The following is a 22269-nucleotide window of genomic DNA, read 5'->3' on the forward strand; positions in this document are numbered from 1 at the left end:
TCTGGATGCTACAGCACGCACGCACGCACACACACACACACACACACACACGCTTGCAGACTGGCAAAATTATGTGCACAGTATCCTCGGCTGCCTTATCTTCATTACTCACATTTACAGGAGTCTTTTCTGTCTTTAACAGCACTTAATATGCTGACTGTACAACCAGCTGTGTGAATTGAGTCCAAGCTAAAAAGATCCAAAGCCTTATGATTTAACTTTGTGCATAAAACACGTAAAACAACATACCGTCTATGTAAGCAACTGACCTCGATGCCGGGATCAACCATAGCTATTACTGTTACGTCAACCAGTGAAAAACTGCAACAAAATAAGTACAAAGTAATATTGACAAATTCTGTTTAATATTGTATGATACTCTTATCTTAAAATACAGTCTTTTCTGAGGTAGACTATTACAGTTCAAGAACATAATTATTTGTTTTTGTTTTTTTAAACAGACATCAAAAAAGACATGAAATAAATACTTTCATGTACAATATGCCGCAAAAATGAGGTAGAAATGGTTACAGAAAATGTACAATAACCAAGAACAAAGTTACTGTGATAACAGATCCAAATGTACAAAATAAAAGCTTGTTTTGTTGGACAAACTGTGAGAAGTACATGGCACAGGCAATCAAAAGGTTTTTTTAAATTTATGTAATTACCAAATGAATTATCGCTTGCAGTTCCAGCACAATGCTGATGGGCCAGGGGTTGTTCTGCAAGTTGTAAAAAGTGTTTTTTTGAATTTCCAAGACAGCAATCAGTTTAGTCAGTGGGGGCTGTATAGCATGACTGAAGCTACCAACTGGAAGGGAGGTCTGCACTGTGCTATAGGATTGCTGGACATCAATCAGACCCCATCCACTCCAGAGGAATCGGTATAAGGAGAGGGGAAGGGGGTGGGGAGAAGATGCAACGCCACATGGCCACTGGGTTTTGTGGCCAGGGGGCAATCCAATCTAATGAGATTGCATCGGGGAGTGAGAAAACCAGAAAAAAAAGAAAAAGAGTGATGAAGGTGGGAGAGACGGATAGAGGAGAAGGACGGTAGGAAATATTACATCATTATGTTTATACCTCCTCAGGACCATGGCAACAGCCTAATGCACACAACCTCTGCTGCTGCAGCAGACTAGGGACTTGGGTTTTTACCGCTTATTAAAACAACCACAGAGCTGCTGGAAAAGGGGAGATTGCTTTGGATTGTCTACATGTTGGGTTCTTCCACAATATGTACACATCAGCTGTGAATTTTCATACTTTGGGATTTGTTAAAAGCTACACATACTTCTCAAAACTCGTCTTTTTGGATGGCATCTTGTGCTTCGTCGTGGGTGATTGTGTTTATTGTATTTACAGTTTCAAGTGATGTTACGCAGCGGTGAAATTATAATGCAGACATGTATATAGGATGTGTAAACACTAGATATCAGATTTTTACAAGCAGTTTGTCCAACAAAAAAGGAATATTTTTTTCTGTATTCTACATAGCATTTCTTCAACACAATCGTCACTTCACCATAAACTACAATAAAAATAAAGGTTAAAAGAACAGAGAAAAAAATGTATATATTCATATATAATAATACATGGATTTATGGCATCAAAAATCCTTTGAAATACCTGAATTACATTCAATGTTACTCTTTGTAGCAGATTCAAGTTTCTCTCCCGAGGTAAAAGCCTCGTTGAAGTGGGTATTACAAGACCGTCAGGTTTCTCCTCGCACCTTTATCTCACGCTCCGCCACTCTCTACTAAGACCCTACGATTACATACATTCTTTATTTCATATTTCTGAGGTAAAATTCTTCCTGAGCATTTCAAACATGACTACATACTACAAAAAAAAAAAAAAGAAAGAAAAAGCAGTAAGTGAAATCGAAAAAACAGACATGCTGAAGGAGAAGCTGGGTGTGCAGGTGGATTAATGTGGCTCTAATTGAAGATATCGAGGGAAACTGGACTTAAGGCGGAATGTGAATAATACAAAATTAAGTATGTGATCTTTAACATGACAGGAAATTAAAGATGCAGAATAGTAAGGAGAAGCTGCTGTTTCATGATTTGGTAACAAGCTGTCAACATCAATACACCGATTTGAAGAACCAGCCCATTTGGAGAAATTTGAGAGTACTGCTGCTTTTGTATTTGGTTTAACAAGTTTTTTGGTCAAAACTGTGGTTTGCTGAAATGTTGCAGATCCCAAGCCCTTTGCACTGAATGATTAGTGGCAATTCAATGAGTAAATCAACATTTGGAAAGCATGGAAGTGGACTGGTAATAAATAGGATCCTGAGAGTAGCAGCCAAAGGGGAGGGGGGGAGGGATTTTCCAAACCCTGATTATCCATAAGCTTGGACCGCTTCACCTTGCAACAAATAATTGATTTTGTCCTGGACCCAGGCTAATCAGGATCTCTGAGTCATAAAATAGTTATCTGGTTTCCCATTGGCCAAACTACTAATACACTTTAACAAGCCCCATCCTTATTTTCTTTGGGAAAAACAAAATATTGCGGGTATTTACAGCAAAACAAAAACAGCACATCATTGCATGCTTCTGCCAGTGAAACAACCTTGTCATCTCTCCCATATTTGTGAGCTTCTCTGGCTCTTTTGGCTGTATAATCTGTAAGTAATTACAAAAAACAAAAACAAAAACATTCCAAAGGCTTTCTATGCCGATGCAGAGACAGGGTCATAATGCAGTCCGAGTACTGTGACTGGCTGCTTTCTCAGTGGCTATACATCTTGCTCCACTCTACACAAGTGTCCAGTTCCTTTGCGGTGGTGTGTGGCCGCACCTTGCAGAAGGCATTCTCGAAGTCTGTAAAGTCGGGTGGTTTGCTGGACGTGGTGAGGCCGTGCATGGCTCCAGTTGAGGAGGATGCTGAGGAGAGCACCTGCTGGCTGAGCTGCAGCAGCTCGCGCACAGTGAAGCCCTCCGTGCGCTGCAGCACACCGTTCAGCTCCCTCTCACTCAGGCTGAAGCCCTGGGGCGACAGCGCCTGCAGCAGCACCTCTCTGCGCATAGCCACATCTGGTAGGCCGACGTGGTATCGCTTGGCAAAGCTCCGATGGACAGCATCTTGCAGCAGATCTGGCCTTCCAGTGGCGCATATGAGAATCACCAGACCTGTGGTCCCCACCTGAGCTTTCTCCAGGGTGTTCAGCAGTACCTGCCTCAGGCCCTCCTCTTCCATGGCTTCCACCTGACTAAGTAGCACAACTGAGGGTTGCCGTGCCCCCGCCACCTGCAAAAGAGACCCCAGAATGTGTTCTGCCTCAGGCTTCCCTTTAGATGCCAGCATGGTTCCACTCAAACGGTAGAAGGAGGCCCCTAACTGTGAAGCCAGTGAGCGAGTCAGTGTCGTCTTACCCCCTCCTCTGGGGCCGAACAGCAGGACGGTTCTTGGTGGCTGCACCACTGGACTTGGCCTCAACACGGGCCACATCAAGTCCTCCTCCAGGGCAGCTTTGACATGTGTGAGTCCAGCCAGCTCACCCCAGCCCAATGCGGGGATGCAGTCCAATAACTCCCCATTGATGAGGTCTAACAGTCGCGGGTCTGGACTCTTCATAACCTCAGCAGTTGGAGCACATAATGGAGGGTGTTTGACAGCCTGGGAATGCTGCTGCTGCTGCTGCTGCTGCTGGGTGAATCCCCGTTCTGTCATGCCATTCTCCCCCGTCATGCCTGTTGGAGGGCTGTACTGCCCTGCCGTCCCAAACTGAGGAGACACCAAGGGCTGAGAGGAGGGCTTACTGGGCTTGAAGGTCTGAGGGTCTGTGCTGCCTGAACTACTGAAGCCATTTCCATGGCAATCCGTTTTATCATTCACACTGTAGGGTGAGTTTCCCCCAGCCTTCACAGGGTCATAGCTGTATTTCCTGTACCGCGACCGGTCCCCACTCTCATCATCTTCAACACCCATCTCAAAAGCTTTTCTTTTCAATGTCCCTCCAGATTCAGACGTCCCAAGGCTCGTGCTCTGGTAACTATAGCTGCCTCCTACCACAGTGGGCCTTGAGGGAACAGGGGTAGGGGTCGGTAGACCTGAGGGGAGGTAAGTCGAAGATGGGTGGCTGTAGCCAGGAGCAAGGCTGGTCTGAGGAGGGTATGTGCTGGGGGGGTAGTTGTAGACTGGCGTGGCAGGGCTATAGCTGGGCACAAGAGTGGGAGTGGACTGGAGAGTGTGGAGGGAGGCAGGGGGAAGTGCTGCGTTAGGTTGCGGACAAAAACCTGAGGAAAGATAGGTGCCATTGTAGCGAGAGGGGTACTCAGTGGACCCACTGCAGGAGCTGCTACCACTGTAACCTGAGTCTGAAAGGTTACTGTTCAATACTGACACGCTGCCAATCCCCGGAGGGCCCGTGGACGTGGCGGCAGTCTTGGACCCCGAAAGGCCGTCATGGCCTCCAGGAGGCCCCAGGGGATAGGAGGCTTCAGTGCTGTGCGTCAGTGCCCAAGGCTCCAGCTCAGTCTTTTGGTTATTTAGGCTCCCAAAGGCCCCCGACTCTGGATAGGTGCCCACGGCAGAAGGCCGGTCATATGGCGAGTCCAGCACGCCGGCATACTTCTCAGCATAGCGCTTCAATAAGTTGGAGGCTGTAAGGGCAGAGATGTCGTCATTGGCCCAGGCGTAGTTGTAGGAGCTGCGGCTACGGCCAGAGTAGAATTCTGACTTGTGGGCCGGAGAGGAGGTGGTGGAGGAGACGTCCAGGTGCTGCTCAGGCCACTGGCTGAGGGGCTGGGCATGCTCTGGGTTCCAGTGCATCTTTAACAGGCCTGATAGAAACAAACAAAAAAATAGTAAATAAAACAAGTTATATTTTTCTTCTAATTAAACTTGCATCAGAAAAAAAGTTATCAGTCATTACACTTTAAATTTAGACAGGAAAGCCTGAACTGTGCACCTTATTGGTCATCATATAAGTTAATCTATGGCCATGTTTTTCTCCACAGTATGTGTTTTTATGGGCATCTGGGTGCAGTAAACGTAAAGACTTTCCATGATATTAACCATGGTTATATATAACACACAAAGAAAAAGTCACAATGCCTAAAATTCAGTTTTTAATTTTAATTTTTAATTTGTGGGCAAACTGGGGGGCGGGGCTAGAAGGGGAAAGCTGATCAGTGGGTTGGATGAGTTGTTTCGCACTTTCCCAGCTCATGTTGGCGTAGCGATAAGATCCCACTACTATTGCCTGTACTGCTAGCATCTGCAGATCTCCCAGAGGAGCTATTGTTATCTCCCTGTGCATGTTGCTCTGAATGCCTGCTCTCTTCGCCCTGCCCCCCCACGTACCACCCACCAATCCACCCACCCACCGTACACCAGAGCTCCAAAGGCCCAGTGGCCGGCTGGACACGGGGAGGGGAGAAAGGGAGAAATGAAGGAGGGTGTGTGTGTGTGTGTGTGTGTGTGTGTGGACAGTGGTGTGGAGAGAGTGAGAAAGAAAGCAAGAAAGAAAGGGGGGTGGGTGGGTTTGGAAATGCAGCATAGTGTGCTATTCATCAGCACAGTCTCCTATGGAACATTGGGAAAGTGGAATGCCTGTTCCTCTGGCTGACTTCAGCAGTGGTCGTGGTCTAATTGATCATCGCTGAGTTAACAGGACAGAGAAGAGCAAGAAAAAAAATCTGTTTTTCATGTCTCCCCTCATGCAACGGATGTAATTAACAATAGTTTAAAAGCTGGTTTACCAAAAAAAAAAAGCCTCTGCCAGTATTTATAGTCTGCATGTGTACAGCTGCAATTAAAAAAAACTTCTGCATTGATTAAAGTCTCCTGATTCCAAGTAGCTTGTAGAGAAGACATAACCAGTCTAGCTTGGTTTGTGTGCATGTTTAGCCAGTTACACTGGAATTTGGGTTTAAATGAAGACCTTGCCACATGTATGTACTTCTGAAATCTCTGTAATTTTAAAGCTTTTGGAAACATGTTTTTGTAGCTAGCCATCACAATCTTATAATTATAGGATTGTTCATTTCATGAAGAGGAGTGCTGCATCTTGCTGAGGCATTAGCTTGACATTCCACACATAGCTTGGCATTACTGAACTGTCATGATTTACCCCAAGGTGAAGACTACTTCAGTCACAAACCGGGAGGTAAAAAAAGGAATATGGCGAAAGTCATCATTGCTGCCGTCTCTGCCTTTCCTTCAGCGGACGCCTGATGATTCATTATTCATGGCCGTCTGTGCGTGTGGAGCCAGGACTCTTATTGCCATTTAAATCAAAGCTCAATATCCACAGCCCAAGATTAGAAGCTGCTGCTCTCTTGGTCTCTAGCTCACTCCCAAACTTTGGCCTCTCTCCTTACCAATTTCCAAACCTCCGCGTGTGTGTTTTCAGATTACGCCTGTTTATTCAGTCAGATGAGACCGGCAGACCAGATGGCCATTGGATTATCATGTCCTTCATATTCAAATGCACTGCCTTAAGTTCTCAATGGCCAAACCAGTTCAAGCGCTTCCCTAAGCTTCACCCAACCCACAGAGCCTCACACCCACGGCAGCAAGATGTACAAGAACAGTCTTGCACTGTGTTCACTTCTATTTTTAAAAACATGCTGAAGACATTGGCTTGTCCACACCCAGATGACCACTTTTTTTTTTTTGGGGTCTGACTTGCAGGTCTTTGTCCAGGCTGCAGAAACCATATACATGTCCTGCAGGCCCTTCCCATCTGCAGCCCAACCAGTTTGTGAGCAGCCCCAATAATGGGGCCTGTGTGTGACAGAGATGGATGAGAGCCCAGGGGAGCTCATAAAACCTGCAGTGGGGAGGGAGGGATGGTAAAGGAAGGGATGGAGGCAGGGAGGGGAAAGAGTGGACAGCAGGCACTTCGTCCTTTCTAAGCAGACTTGCGCAGACATTAGAGGACTCAGTGAGGCGGGCTAACTGCTGTCCCCTCCATCATTAGAGTAGTTCTAATACAGGATGGTACACTACCCTGCTGACCGGAGTAATGACCAGCTGCCCGTAACTGAAAAACCAATTCACTGTTAAATCTGAGCGTTATTATAATTCTTCCACAGAGCGATGCGAGTGATCATTCACCCCTGATGAAAACAGCGGGGTTGCTGAGCAGTTTAGCGTCCCATGCAATTAGATCTTTCCCGGTGCTGGATTGTGGTCTTAGTATGAGGAGTAGTAGCACTCCACAATGAACTGAGCGAGCGCTAATCTACACTTCTGCTTAAATCAGAGCCATCACGCAGATTAATTCACTGGAGGGACGGGAAGAAACCTAAGATTAGAAGTAGGAAATCAGGACAATGTGGACATACTGTGGATAGCAGTGCAATCATTAGATTAACTTCAATACATGCTTTAATGCGATGCTGGGTTGTGACATAGAAGCATTAGCGCTGCTAATGCAATCACTAAATGTTGTAATCCATTTGCAAGTAACACTGATGAGCTGATATTTTTATTTACGCGCCACCATCCCCTGGACTCAGTATCATATAAAAGAGGACTTTTATGACTCGAATGTTTACAAATATGAATCCAATACAATTGAAGCTTTTCTTCATGCTAAGAATACAAAGTAAAGCTCCTCTGTGATCTAGATACAAAGTGTGTAATGTTTTCTCTTTTATCACTTACACTGTTAAATTTAAAGTGAATAAAAATCACTTGCAATGACCAAGTTAAATATACACAGATAATGACATGGCTCTTCTATTGACCGAGTGCGACTGAGTGTGGGGAGGTTGATAAGAACCTTCTGCGTATGCATATAAAACTTCCCACTGTTTGTGTGTGTTCTTGGCCCCAGGAGAGACAGATGTTCTGCTGACCGCCTTACTGTCTGTGCGGCCATTGTGGCGGACGACCATCCAGCAGACGTGCGCGGATCGGACAATCCAGTTGGCCCTGAGACAAAGCCTAAAGGATCCTATTGTCAGGGCCCTGTCTAATTATGGAAATCTTATTAATCTATTCAGCAGCAGTCTACTGACAGCTTTTGTGTCAGCCTGGGATTTATTGAGGAACTTGTGTGAGCTGCATCCCATTGTAAGAGTGTGTGTGATGAAGACAGTGGAACAGCTCACTTCAGCAGAGACCAGCTTTCCTTTGAGGAGGCCCTAAAATTAAAATTAGACTACTTATGCCAAACGGGGGGAGCGTGTGGGGAGTGCTGTGATTTCTGCCCTCAAATGCTCAGATCTGCCACCTGCAAAGTCACAGAGTCTCCTGTTGACTGGCTGAAACTGAAGTAGCTCATGGCCCATAAAGGCTGGTATTGCTCTCGACTGCGTTGTGGTTTCCTATAAAATAAGTATCAGTGAGTGAGGCGAAACGTTATCTTGGCTGGAAGCCCCGAGACGGAGGGCTCCAGTGCCATTTCACAGCTCCCCTGAGGTTGCTGCTCCCCCCACCTCTTCTTCTCCATTCCCGGCACTTTTGTTTTCCCGGCCTCGAGAAACAAAACGGACACGGATGCAACAAGCCTTCTGGGACAGTGGGCTATTAAACCGCGCCGACTGCGAAGAGGCCGCTTGTAAACAAGAGAGCTTTGGATCAATTTAATCTGGGATATATTCAGAGTTCAGCTCCACCCCATCCACAGACCAGAAAATACATAAATACATCTACACAACACCGCCACTCTGTTGGAAAAAAGTTAATGCATTTGTTACATTGTTCCTAATATTTTATTTATTAACAATAAAAGCTAAGCTGATAGAAATGATTGCTTAACTAAACTTAAAATTTGCAGTCTTGGAAATATAAAGAGTTACCCTCCAAGTCTGGCCAGCTATTCTACCTGAAAGTAAAATATACTGGTGGGGAAAAAAAAATTCTCAACATGAAAAAGTAGACTTAATGCCTAAAACAAAATTCTTTCAATACCTCTGAACAAAAAGTTGCAGAGAGCACAGTGTCAAATTGTTTTGAGAATGCTGCTCCGGCTGTTCTGGCAGTGTGTCAGGAATTCAATTGAGACAACGTCTCAGAAAACAGCCACTTTAAAAGGGAGAAGAAAAAAAGCTTAAAAGGGGCGCAGTCACAAAGCAGCGCACACCGATATTGCAAAAGGGGAATGAAAGTGGAGAAGGGCAAAGTGTGACGGGCGTTGTGTTTGTGCTGATAAATCACAAAGTTGATGTTCCAATGACCGCATCAGTCGGGACGTGTTCAGCGAGCACAACCTGATCGATGAGTTATTGGATGAAACTCACGCTTGGCACTTATAAATATGTAAGACAAACTTTTTCCCTTTGTCGTCTGAAATCTTTAAACACAACTGCTCATTTTAAAAACCCAACGCACAGCTTTGAATACGAAATCCCACAAATGATCATCAGTTTAGCGTGCAAACCACGAAGCCACTGAAAATCTCATGTATGTATGTTATCTTGATTTGCTGTTTCAAGCCCCTGAAGTCCTTGGCTCTCAAGTTCACTATGATTTATGATACTAATATCAAGCAGGGCATTCTTTCTAGGCTGTATGCTGCTGCATGTTACCGGTGTGTCGTAAAAACACCAATCCGAGAGACCGGCCACATTTCACAGCCAAGCTGGTGGACAGAGTAGAAAATTGTCTCTGGACGTTTTCACACTTTGGTATGAAATACACATTTTATCAGCCCCTTGCACAGTTCGGACCTGAAGACGGTGATAAAAGATAATAAATTCCTGCCATAAATGTTGGATTATTTCATACGACACTCGTGTTACGCCGTGTCGAGTCACCCTGTACATTATTACCCCACAGTCGCAGAGGAGCCTCTGTGATTGTGTGGGGTATTGCCAAAAAGCTGTTAAAGGTCGGCTCTTGAGACCCTCGTCAACCCACTTTAAAACGGGGATAATGCGCACCCCGACCAGCGGGGATCATCATATATCAGGCATGCATAATTGGAGATTGCTGAGGAAAATTATTATAAATCTAATTCTCAGTCGCAGGCCTGCTATCACTCAAATGAAACACAATCCCACGCTCGGCCTCTCGCCGCATCTGGCTCATATGCTCCCTCTTCATGTCCCTAAAAAGATGTAATAACAGAAGAGAGAGGAAGCTCTGTTGGGGAGTTTTCACACCTGCTGCCCAGAGCGCGAGCAGACGCAGCTCTTTTCAAAGACGCCTCACCAGTACACTCCCAGGAGGACAGAGCCCATCTCCTGCAGTGGCATTGAGGGATGTCCTCTGTGTGTGTTTTTTGTGTGGGTGTGTATGTGTCTCCATCTCTATACTTTCATCTTTCTGTGGATAGAGCTATCTGCACTCCATGCATCAGAATGACAGTTTGACTTACTCCTTTTTTTGTTTCACCCTCCTCTGGGATTGTTCCAGGCCAGCTGTCAGAAGAGTTTTTGTCAGCGTGTGAAGCTAATATTACTTCATGAGAGGATAAGGACAAAATGACAAAAGTGTGTGCGTGTTTTCAAACTTAACGATACAATTTTAATACCTCTGTAATGCCACGTAACTAAGATAAGTGACAAAAATAAATATCGATTCAAAATAAAACAAAAGGGTAAATTAGAGGCAGATGAATGTTCTGTGCCATTAACAGTTGCTATTTTAAGCAAAGTGGATGGAGGTGGAGCAGCGGCCTAACTACCTGATGGCATTTTGCTAAACATTGATTAATTGACAAACGTGTTTAGAATTGCTAATGAGAGTGCAGCAAAATGCAAAGTCCCGTCTGAGAGCGAGCGCGCTCATTTTGCACTGCTTTTCTCAGCACTCTCCAAAACGAGAAAGCCTCCAGAATAATTGCTGGATGCGTCACTTCATGCTCGTAATTTTAGAAACAACTCGCCCCATCCCCCGTGCCTGCTAACGCACGTCCACAAATGGCAGCGGTCCGTCCACCCCCCACCCGCCTTCCCTTCAAGAAAAAAAAAAAACCAAAAAACAACAACAGGAAGAAAAAAAAACAAAAAACAAAAAAAAAAAAAAACCCCACAGGGTCCCTATTTTCTGTGACTACAGGCTGGCTTTAGGTCATTGTGTCCACTAATATATCAAAGAACAGCTGTCCTAAGGCTCTGTGATGACCAATCACCCCTTCCATCTGTCTCACTCACCCAATCTCGCTCCATCTCCTCCTCTTCAGCTCTGTCTTTTCCCTCCAATCTCCTATCTGCGTTTCTCCGCTTCTCCACCTCCCTTATTCCCCCACATTCCCACTGAGCATCTTGCACCCCCCCCCCTCTTTTCTGTCCAAATCCCTTGGTCCCTCTGTGCTCTGAGCTTATACTCGCAGCACATGGACAGCTTTGGGATTTGTTGTTTTCTGTTGGTACACACACAAATTAGAGAAAGCTCGAGTGACATTCCACAGCCTCTCTTCTTTCTAGCAGAGCTTTTTCTGGACACTAGACTACAAACACCTACAAACACTCGAGACACGACAAATAAAGTATGTTATTTCTCAAGTGTAGTCATTTACTAATTAGCTGTGCCGGTGTGAAAGACGTGTCGCATTGTCGAGCTCTGAATTCTGCTGCCTCAGGAATCCAGTTCAGCGCTGCCACCCGAATGAGCCTCACCACCCTGCTTCTTAATTGGACCCTTAATGGGAGCGGAGGTCTCCTTAATGAGCTGATAAACCCGTAGAGAGACAAACCGCAGAGCCCGTGAACTCACAGGGCCTGGGTTCCTAACCTTCTTTTCTTGTGGACGTAGACGCAAACGCACACAAACACACACACACTCTGGTGGCTAATTAGAACCCATTCACACCCAAACTAATGATCCTAGCACTTATTCGCACACACTTTAGCAGGCTGTGTGTTTACTCAAGGGCCTCACAGACCTCCTTCTACTGCACCACTCATACCACTCTGCCTACAATAGAGATACGCGCTGGCACGGCCCTCCAACCTCCTCCTTCAGGAGCCGGGATGAGATCTAGTCCTTTTTCCTCCATACAAAAATGCTCCATGACTTGCCGGAGTCATTCACAAAGACACTCACACAAAACATAAAAACAGAACGAGAGAGAAAGGAGAGGGGTCAGTCAGAGGAGAGAGCTATAAAAACTGGCAGATCCGGGCTCTTGTGTGTAGTTGCTCTGGGAGTGTGTGTTTGTATATATATGTGTGCGCATGCATTCTGTTTTAAAAGAAAAGGTATTGCTACACCAGCAGGGGCCCCCAGCAACAAGAGTTAGGGCACTCTTGGGTTGGCGGCCTGGGACTGATTTAAGAGTGTGTTTGAAGTGCAGATTACAGATTCTTTGCACCAAATCCCTCCAGGAGTATCCATGGCCCCTGGAATCTCTCTCAGGTTTCTCCTCAGGTCCGGCCATAGCTGCTCACCCCAGCTTGAAGTATTCTGGACTGGCCGGAGACAGGGACAAGGGCTGAACATGCTAATATAGAATCAGACACCGAATAAATATGACATCCTATTCATTAAGTCGAAGTGGTTCTGTCCCCCCCCCCCTTTAAACTCTGTGTTGGTGTACCTGTCCTAAGCACATGTCACCTTGTTTGTGTTCATACAAGGGGACTTGACTCAGAACAGAAATGCCAACAGCAGGAGTCAGAAGTAGCACTGGGAAGCAGGAATGCTCCACATTCCCACAAAGGGGATTCCAACATGGAAGTGAGAGTCTTCACATGCACTGCACATACTCAACGTCCTTATCTAAAAGACAGTCCGCTGAGACATCACAATCAAGCACAGGGGCATATTTGTGTGTCACCATTGGTCTGAGAATAAATGGCAAAGCCTACCGACCACTGCTGCACATGCTCATACAATCCCCCGTGTGAACTTTGCATGCACAAATACTAGCAGGCCGCTCTGAAATGAGCTCACCGCTGCAGAAACACTGCAGAACAGAACTGCACCACACATGAAAACCCATCAAGCTGGTGATCTGAGAAGATGAAAAGGATCACAACAGCAAAACACACACAGGCGCACACAAAGCCTAGTACATAATGTACCGGAAGAGTCCTATGAAGGACCAACAGTGTGTCATCTCCGAAGGTATGCTTACTATTCCACCATCACTTTGTGACATTCTTAGACTCGCTGTCCATTTCAGCAGCGCCGAGTATAACCACTGAGTGTGGACCCGCAGGTTGCAGGGAGCTGATGGAGTAACCTGCTAAACAGGCCTTTCAAACGCACGGCCAAACTCTGTCTAATTAGGGTTTGAACTATAAACAGCATTTAATCAAAAAAATAAAAAAATTCTGGGAGCTGGCAATAATTCAACCACGAGCCACTTGTGAATGGACATGTTTCAAAACAAAAACGAGAGGTCAGCTACTTATTTGGGCATTTAGAGGGTGAAATTCACCAAAAGCAAACAAACAGCCATGGTTACTGTCAAACATCTGCTCGTGATGCTTTAATCAAACTCTGTTTTCCAGTTTGAATTCACACGCCCACGCGCTCGCCTACACTGCCTCTGCGACCGAAGCCACATTTAAAAACACAATCAAAAGTTCCTACAAACCGTTTTTAAGTAATACTTTTTAAATTGCCCTTTCCGTGTGATTTCTCCTCCTTTTCTTGTAACTGTCAAGCCAATAATGTTCCTTTGAGGCCATTTAAAGAGATGGGAAAAAGGCGCTCTTGAGGCCGAGGCCACGGAGGCAGCCCCATGCTGGCCGGCAAACAATGCCGTTTCGGAGACCCGGAGCACTGGACTCTGACTCAAATGAAACCTGGTGGGAGGGTGCAAAGGGGGAGACGAACACTGGACATGTTAGTTATTAGATCAGCATTGAAGGGAGAATAGAGAGAGGGGAGGAGGAAAAAGCAGAGAAGGCAGGAGGCCGTGTGTGCATGTGCGTGTGTGTGTGTGTAAGTAAAATGACACTTTGAGGACTGAAGGGTTTCTGTAGCTTAAACCATCAGCCCTCCAACCTCTTCCTCTCCCCATCTGTGTCCTCCGTCTGCTGATGAAACATTCACACAGGGCCAGTGCCCGGGGTTTAGCGTTTCCACAACGCACGTCAAGCGGGAAAGGAAAAAAAAAAGAAAAGGAAAAAACCCCAACAAGTTTCTGATTGCACGATCAACTGTCAATTCTTCCTCTCTGTTTGCAAACTACACGAACACGATGTTCGCTCCTGCGTATTTTTGGAACAGAGACTCATTGATTAAGGCAAAGTCCAAGTCAGTGAATGAGGCCGTTTGGTGTGCAGAGCAGATAGAGAGAAGGGTATAGTGTACTCACTATAAGGGACAATAGGACTCAGCATTCTGTGGAGCTGGTCTCAGTAAGGAGGAAGGCTGTTTTGTGAATGCCAGCTAAGGTTAGTGCCCGTCCGGCTGTAGTCCATCACTGGCATGAGCTTGCACTGACAACAGAACAGCCCTGAGAGAGCGAGAGAGAGAGAAAAAGAGGTGAGGGAGTTACTGGCTGCTGCACTGTGTGTGGACACTCAAACGTCAACCAAAACTTGCAAGGCGAGCTCAAAAGCCAACACGCATCCAAACACATGGATCAGGATTGAACCGGAATTTGATGGAATTATTGACCAACCTGAGAGCCCGATCAGCGTAACAAGAACAGAAATCAAACTTATATAAACACAAACACACGCACGCACTCAGTCTACCAAACTGAGGCGCACAAGGGCGTTCATTATAGGCAGGCATTAAGCTGATTGTGAGGCCGCATCCAGCCTCTAAAGAGGGCTTTCTAAATCTGCCTCACAAAAAGACTCATGCATACCATTGCTCTGTGCGCTGGGGCAATAAAGACTGCATTCTTAGGACACAGAGCACTTTTGGAGCCCTACTAACAAAATGCAGGGGAAAGATATTTCCCCATATGGACAAAGTTTCAGCTTTCAAGCTGTCCAAACACATCAGCTTCAGTTGTAAAATGACTTAAAATGTATTTTTAATGTGGAAATCTAAATATAACGAGCTATTGTTTTTGTCTACTTTCAAAGATAAAGCACATTAAATTACACCAAGTCTCTATTTAGGTTGAAAAGTCAAGTTGTGGAAGTCATATTTTGATCACGCACCAATTAAAATCAGCTTAATCTTCTAGTTTTTATTATGCTTTTCTCATCTGGAGCACCTCTCTGAACAAGCCCGTGCAAATAAAATATTTCCATGAAATTTTTTTCCATTGAGCCATTGGGGCCATTAATGCTTTCTGTGAAAACCACATTTGTTTTCTTGAACCACATCTGTAGAATCTACAGTCCATTTATAAGTCAAATATTAAAAGTCATAAATTATATAATCTCAGATATGTAAACCAAGTCTTAAACAACTGTTTTATTTAATGCTCTGTTAATACTTTTGGCAGCAGTCTGTCTGCTTTAAAACAAACCTATTATATACAGATTTACATTCACAAATGTACAGTTCACATAGAAGATAAATTACGCAATGACCACAAGGCTATCTGTGGACACCAACAGGCTGCACGTACAACACAGTATCAGACTACAAACCCACTCTGCTCCGACTGACAGTCAACTTTTACCACTCAGCCCAGAATAACATGCACACTACAGCAGCAAACCACAGTTCCCACTTAAAACAAACACTGCCCTGCATCAGCACAGGTCAGAGCGAGGCTGAAGGGAGAAGGCAGAGATAGCAGTTTGAGTTTTCTCAAGGAAATGTCTCATGGTCAGTAGCCAAACAGGAGAGCTGTTTCAACACGCTCAGTTCCCGTCTTCCTCCAACTTCAGCCCGGCCAAGTCAAACAGCAGGGATAGCAGCGGGCTATGGCAGCAGATAAACACATAGATGCAGAGAAGACAAGCAGTCTTACCTATTCATGCCTGCATGTCCTCCATCAGATCTGAAAGCGCTAGGATAATCCCTGGAGCAGACCAGACCTGCATGTGCACTGCTATGCTTTTTTCCCCACATATGGGACACAATTCGGCTCTCTCTCTCCCTCCCTCTCTCTCTCTCTCTCCCCCCCTCCCTCCCTCTCTTTCTCTCCCTCGTCAGTGACAGAGCGAGCGCTCAGCTCCCCTCCCCCATGGATCTCCCATCCCCCTCTCCCTCCCCTCCTTCTCACTCTTTATGCTAAAAGTATTTAAGTAGGAAGAGAGATAGAGAATAAGGGGAGTGCAGCAGGGAGGGTGGGGGACTGACCAATCATCCTCTGAAGGAGAGCGAGCGTGAAGGTGCTCGCTCATACTGAAACCTGGACACGGAGGACAGCGGAGAGTTTTTATCTGGAGGGAAATGCCCAGGGCAAGTTTGGTTTGACATAGGAGGATTGAGAAAGCTCAACAGCGGTCAAATTGCAGTGAAAACACACCGAGGAGCGAGCTCTTATTTCTTCACTGGCTGACTGAAACAGACACTTGAAAACTGATCCTTGAAAAATGATATTCATCGCTTATTACTAATTAAGAAGAAAGTATTTCTCAAAAGCAGAATAATGCATCACAGCCTGGTATGAGTGTATTATTATTTTCCATTTTTCAGCCAAGCTCCGAAAAAAAACAAAAAAACAACATGCCTTCCAAAAATTCCTAAGCTGCCACACCCACACAACATCTTGTATGTAACACGAGGAAGACAATGTGGTTCAGCAAGCAGCCAGCTTGGAGGTATTTACTGATCAACGGCTACATTAGCCATACACCCACATCCCAGAAGACTTGTCTCCACAAAGCCCTGATGCATGACCATCACACCATACTTCACCATTCAGCACATCGCCACAGATAAGGTGACCGCGTGAACAAATGTTCAGATGAGTAGAGCCAGAAACAGAAATAGCTCAATAAACTTTGACCTTAGTGTAACAGATTAATTTGTCCATAATAAATCCAATGCAAGACTACAGCTGGAAACATCTATCGAGCAATGGTCGCCACCGATACAAGCAATAAAAGCAATAAGCGGATCTCTACACATCTCCTGCACTTCTTTTCTCTGTATTGTTGTAGTTTATTTCTTTTATGTTTGCATTGCTTAAAGGTCTTTAATTTATAAATGCAGGCTAAATGGTTGATTGATAGATGTGCATCTTAAATGGAGGTTTAGCATTTGTGAGCCAGAAGGAAGAACAAATGAACAAATTTATTAGATCGCCACCGATTTTAAGGTTTGTGCCACAGCTGCACTAAATTAACAGAACTGGTAAATTACCAGACTCATTTTTAATGTTTCGGTAATTGTTAATCCACCAGTACATACAAGCTCTATAATCAAAAGGGAATTTTAAATGGTAAATATAGTTACTGTTGTTAGCATGAATTTTCAGATTCACTGTTTAAAACAAAAAAAAAACAAAAAAAAAAAAACACAGTAAAGCACAGTTTTTTGAATAAGATACCAATTTAAATGTATTGCATATATTGCATTACTGTAGTTTAGCTAGCTAAAAATTTGAGTATGAAAACATAAATTCAGTTTGTTATTTGCCTAATAAACAAAGTGATTTGTAGTTTAAACAAGTTTTCTTAAGATTTCTAAAATGTGTTTTTTATGACAGGTGGCCCAATACATTTTTTATATGCATATCAAAAGACGTGCGGTTTTCTTGTTTTTGTTTGTTTTTTTTTCTTCCTCAATTATATTATATTATATAAATTGGTTTAAAGGCTTAAAAAGTTAAAGAACTGAATCAAATAGAAAGAAGGCATTACTAACTATAAAGGTGTAGGCTGAAGATTAGAGCTGAACTTTTTACAGAGAATTTCCTAAATGTTTTTTTTAACCCTTTTAATTAATAGATTTAAACAAAACAAAGACTAAATAAATGAAAACAAACAATTAACAAAAACTAATATTTTATATATACAGCGATAATCATACTTCAGTCTTATATTCACCACTAATTTTTAAACCTTTTAAACATTTGAATAGTGAACTACATAGTCTTAATTGTCCCTTTATAACAATTGAAATGTCTGATTAACAAAGACTACTGAGAAATAACATTAAGTGCAATATTACTTCTCTCCAAAAAACATTGGACCATAACAATTCAGTGTTCTGCTGGAAAAAGTTACATCCTACCCTTTGACACATACTAACCAGACAATTTACAGATCTAAGGATCCTGATAAAGAACCCAATGCCTAAACCCTTCATCAGACCCCTCCCAGATTCCAGTCCGCCAACCATGCAACCCACTGGACGTGCCACAATAGGTCAGGTCTGCTTTGATGATGATAAGGCAGGTGGGATTAATGTCATGGTAGACATTAAAAATATGTTCCACTAATGCTGATTTCAAAAAGCACATTCTACTTATGAGCAGAAATGATAAACCATTTAGAAACTCAGTCACGTCATCTTTTTTGTAATCAAACATTATTGCAGTGGGACCGCCTCTAAGGGGAAGTTGTAAAAAGCATAATCCACTACAATAAAGACGGCAAAGGTCAACACAAAAACGTCAAGAAACACAAAAAAAAGAGTAGCTCAGCCTCCTAACTCCCAACTCAGCCCAGCATCTGGGGGCAGGATGCACCAGAAGTGGCCCAATACACAGAAGTCCTACTTGGCACAGGACCCAAAAATCTGTTGCCATTGTCCTGGTTCCAGACACCAGAGTAAACCGCAGAGGTCTTTTGTGTACACCCCAATGTAGTGAAACCTGTGTAAAAGTAGGCAGATGGTTTTAATGTTGTGGCTAAGTGAATATTCCAGTCACTTGTAGCAGAACCAGATGGACTGCTTATAAGTAGCATCAAGGGAGCTACTAAGTAAGTAAACTTGCACAGGTTGGTCTTAAGCCACAACCACAACCTCAAAAGCACAGTCCACTTTTGTCCTTATCCTGGACCAAGGTACCTCCAACAAACACTGATCAGCTTACCTCAAATGCATAGTAGACCTGTCACACCATGAAGAGCTCTGAAAGACATCACCAAAATCTTAAACTGAATACAAAATATCACAGAGAGCCAATGAAAACAGGACAGAAGTGGTGTCACATGGAGTCTTTTAGAGGGCCGGGTGAAAAGCCTCACAGCAGCATTCTGGACAGTTTTTAAGCAATCAAGGAACAACAAAAAGTTATAATCGAGCCATGTCAAAAATAAATAATGATAATTCCCATTTCAGAACAAGATGATAAAAGCATTATAAGACAGATGTATAAGACAACGAGCATTGTTATCAAAGGTGAACTGATCAAAATCAATGCCCAGATTTCTGACCGTTAACAGAACAGAAGATGAAACAGGGCCAAGAAAAGGACTGGTGTGACAATAATGACCGTTTTAAGATTTCTGATGCATGTTTGATTAGTTGTTTGTTACTCCAATGTTTCGGTTTCAGGTGGTGTTTCATTTACTCATCTCTCTCTCTCTCACACACACACACACACACACACACACACACACACAGACACACACACACAGAGCTGCTGGGCTGTTTTTAGCACCACACTGAGGGCCACATGGCCCAGTCATCTCCTCTTGTTACATGGAGCCACTACTCCACTCAAGCTTCAGCACTACACATGTTACAGCACGCCACTCTCTCACACACAGCACGCACCACAAATATTCATATAGAAATTAGCAGACACAGTCGGTGGGCAGGCTGAAAATAGAGAGGGACGCTGTGATCACGTTAGGCGTGCATGGACTTTATCATATGACAGCATTAGTGAAAGTGTTTGCCCAGAGGAGGGTGGCTGTAATAATTTATACTGTACTGATGCTATTATAGCTCATTATGTTGTCAAGTGATATAACCGTCTATCACTGGTGAATAATTGCAGTTGATAAAAAACATTATTCTGATGTTACAATTTGCTCCCTGAGTTTAATATTTAAAGTTTAGACAAAAAGAAATGAGAAATCCCACATATCAATAAATCCATCATTGTTAATAAAAACATTAAAGAAAAAAAAAAAAAAACCTCTCCAATATTAACTTTTACAGACAAATATTTTGGTTAACGTTGACATATTTTCCCCTCAGCCCATCTGGTCATTTGTGTTGCCGTGTTCCTTGTTAGGCCGCCTTCTATTAAAATCATCACGTTGTCAGGGCCTCAGAGTCGTTTTATTGTGTACGGTGTTAAAACCGTACTGGCCTCATTTGAACCATGTGGTTTGAGCTTTTTTAGGAGATGCTCCGGTGGTCAGTGACATGACTTAAATTGGAATGCAGTGCAATAAACCCATAGGAGGAAACACAGCAACTCATTAGAGGGGTTACAAAACTTACCACACCCAGGGAGACCCAGTTCAGAACCACAATTAGACTTCTTGATTTTTTCCCTAATATGGGATCCTTAAAAGATTTGGTAATGGTGTCTTTGTGGGGGAGGGCATTAGGTAAGGGTACGGTTGAGTAGGGACGTTGAAAGCAGACAACTGGCGCTCCCTCTATCATACTATTGCCTTATTAGTGCTGAGGCAGCAGTGTGTGGACACAGGCAGCATGCTGAGTCCAGCACTACCGCAGCACAAAGACTTCAGGGCCCCAGGACTTGAAGCAAGCCAAAAAACTGAAACGGTAACAATGAAACAGAGCAGACATTATCTGCACAGACCACTTCCCCTGTCACAGCAGAGTTTGGCAGGTGCCTCTGCCACAAACATGCGTTGATACACGACAACACACCTGTGACAGTGTTGGCTCTCCACATTTCTCTGAAAACTTTCTGCACAGGAGACAGTAAAGAACATGGGTTACTGTCGGGGCTCTGAGGACTCATCGAAGCCCGGTGGTTGAAGGTTAATGGAAAGATATGAGAGGTAGACAAAAGAGCCGTGGCGGATGAAATTACTCCTGAATGGACAAAGGGTACAGGTCAACACGCTAGTGTTTGACCTCATACGCCAGCTCAACACCTCCATTCAGCAGGTTGTTCACCCCGATGATGAACTGTGGGAGCAGGTCAGCCTTTTCACATTGAGCCAAACCGTTGAATCAGGCTTATATTTAATTTGGTTAAATGAAAATCTGCATGCAGAGCAGCCCCGCAGGGTGATTAGCTAAGCAACATGTCACATTTATCAGCTGCATGGACAGAAATCAGCACTTGACACAAAGTCAGTCAAAGTTGCAGTTTCACTGTGAGCATTCTGCAGGTGAGACATGGTGAGACAACGCCTCAAAGCGGACATGATCAAGGAATTATGTGGAGTGGGTACATTCAGCCACTCACCTTACATTACCCACCACAGTCCAAAAATATAATTAAACAATGTAAAAAAACAAAAAAACAAAAACAAAATCTATGCTGGTGTTAATATCAGAGACAGTTACCAGTGATATCTTTCTTTTTCTGGCTATTCCTGACCCAAACATGACAGGCAGCTTCAACATGTTAGTAAGTACTGTTGAATAACCTCTTTAAGAATGACACCACTCAACTTGTTTCCTAAAACGTGTTTTTCAGCTGTTATTGAGAAAATTCAGCAAACTTCAGACAAAGCTGAAGTCAGACCTTTAACCAAAGTCTCATTCATAGTTCTTCACCATTTCAAAGACCTACCTACACTGACCCGCATGAAGATCACACCAATATTAATTTTTCAATGCGCTGAGGTATTCAGAAAATCTGAAATGTTGGCAATTACTTTCCCACTAGCGTTAATACAGAATCTATAAATGACATTACTAACACTGCAAACAAGCACTGAAGTAAAAGCTAAAGAGGAGCGTGGCTCAGGTGGGTGTGAAAACATTTCAAAAATCCCCTGTGAGCCAAAAGTTTAAGCTTCAGACTTTTATGAACAGTTTTCTGCATGATGTCATTGTCATTAGAGCCAGAATATCTCTAACATAGCACAAAAACCCCACCCACCTACCCTCTGAGGCATCTGTTTGCAAGGGGGAGCCAATCAAAAGAAAGCTGACTTAAAGGGCTGGTGGCCTTATAGCCTTAAAAAGAACCAAACCTGCTTTTTTTCAGACACAGAATGAACTGAGGAGCTGCAAAACAAAGCAGTGTCTATTTTAAAGCATTTATTATTATCATCATCATCATCATCATCATCATCTCCTGTATTCTCCTTCCTGTGGCAGAATTGTAAAGCTGAGAGAGGCTTGTTTGTTTGAGGAAACCAAGAGTTTTTCCAGATACTTTGCAAACGTACATACATATGCTGAGGAGTGTGTATGACAAATGCAGGCGCTTTAAGTATCTACAAATCATCCAAATGTGCATGCGTTTGTGTAGCGATAATCACTTCCAGGCTTACAAAGCTGGCCAATATCATTTCATTAGGGCAGAGGAGCGAGTGCTGAGGCTTTGGCTGAGATTAGGGTGGACAGAGAAACTCTACCCCGACCCCAGTTGTCCTGAAGACGGGGGTGTGGGGGTGAGTCAGTGGGATTATTAGTGGGAGGTTC

The 22269-nt window shown here is 43.9% G+C and overlaps 1 protein-coding gene across 3 annotated transcripts in view; it reads right to left on the bottom strand.

Moving 5' to 3' along the window:
- Positions 1-343: 343 nt before the first annotated feature.
- The window catches only part of fignl2 (fidgetin like 2), a 47295-nt gene continuing 25369 nt past the window's right edge, over positions 344-22269 (bottom strand). Inside the window, exons 1-3 of one of the 3 annotated variants that reach the window (XM_031746890.2) lie at positions 15752-15874; positions 14186-14326; positions 344-4799 (exon numbers count right to left, since the gene is read on the bottom strand). In XM_031746890.2, coding sequence (XP_031602750.2) covers positions 2746-4799; positions 14186-14210 — 2079 coding nt within the window. In that variant the 5' untranslated portion in view covers positions 14211-14326; positions 15752-15874 and the 3' untranslated portion in view covers positions 344-2745. Of the gene's footprint in view, positions 4800-14185; positions 14327-15751; positions 15875-22269 lie in introns of those variants that run through there. The other 2 variants (XM_039604790.1, XM_039604789.1) reach the window with 2 other exon arrangements.

This window comes from Oreochromis aureus, linkage group 20 (genome assembly GCF_013358895.1).
Source record: "Oreochromis aureus strain Israel breed Guangdong linkage group 20, ZZ_aureus, whole genome shotgun sequence".
NCBI classification, from domain to species: domain Eukaryota; kingdom Metazoa; phylum Chordata; class Actinopteri; order Cichliformes; family Cichlidae; genus Oreochromis; species Oreochromis aureus.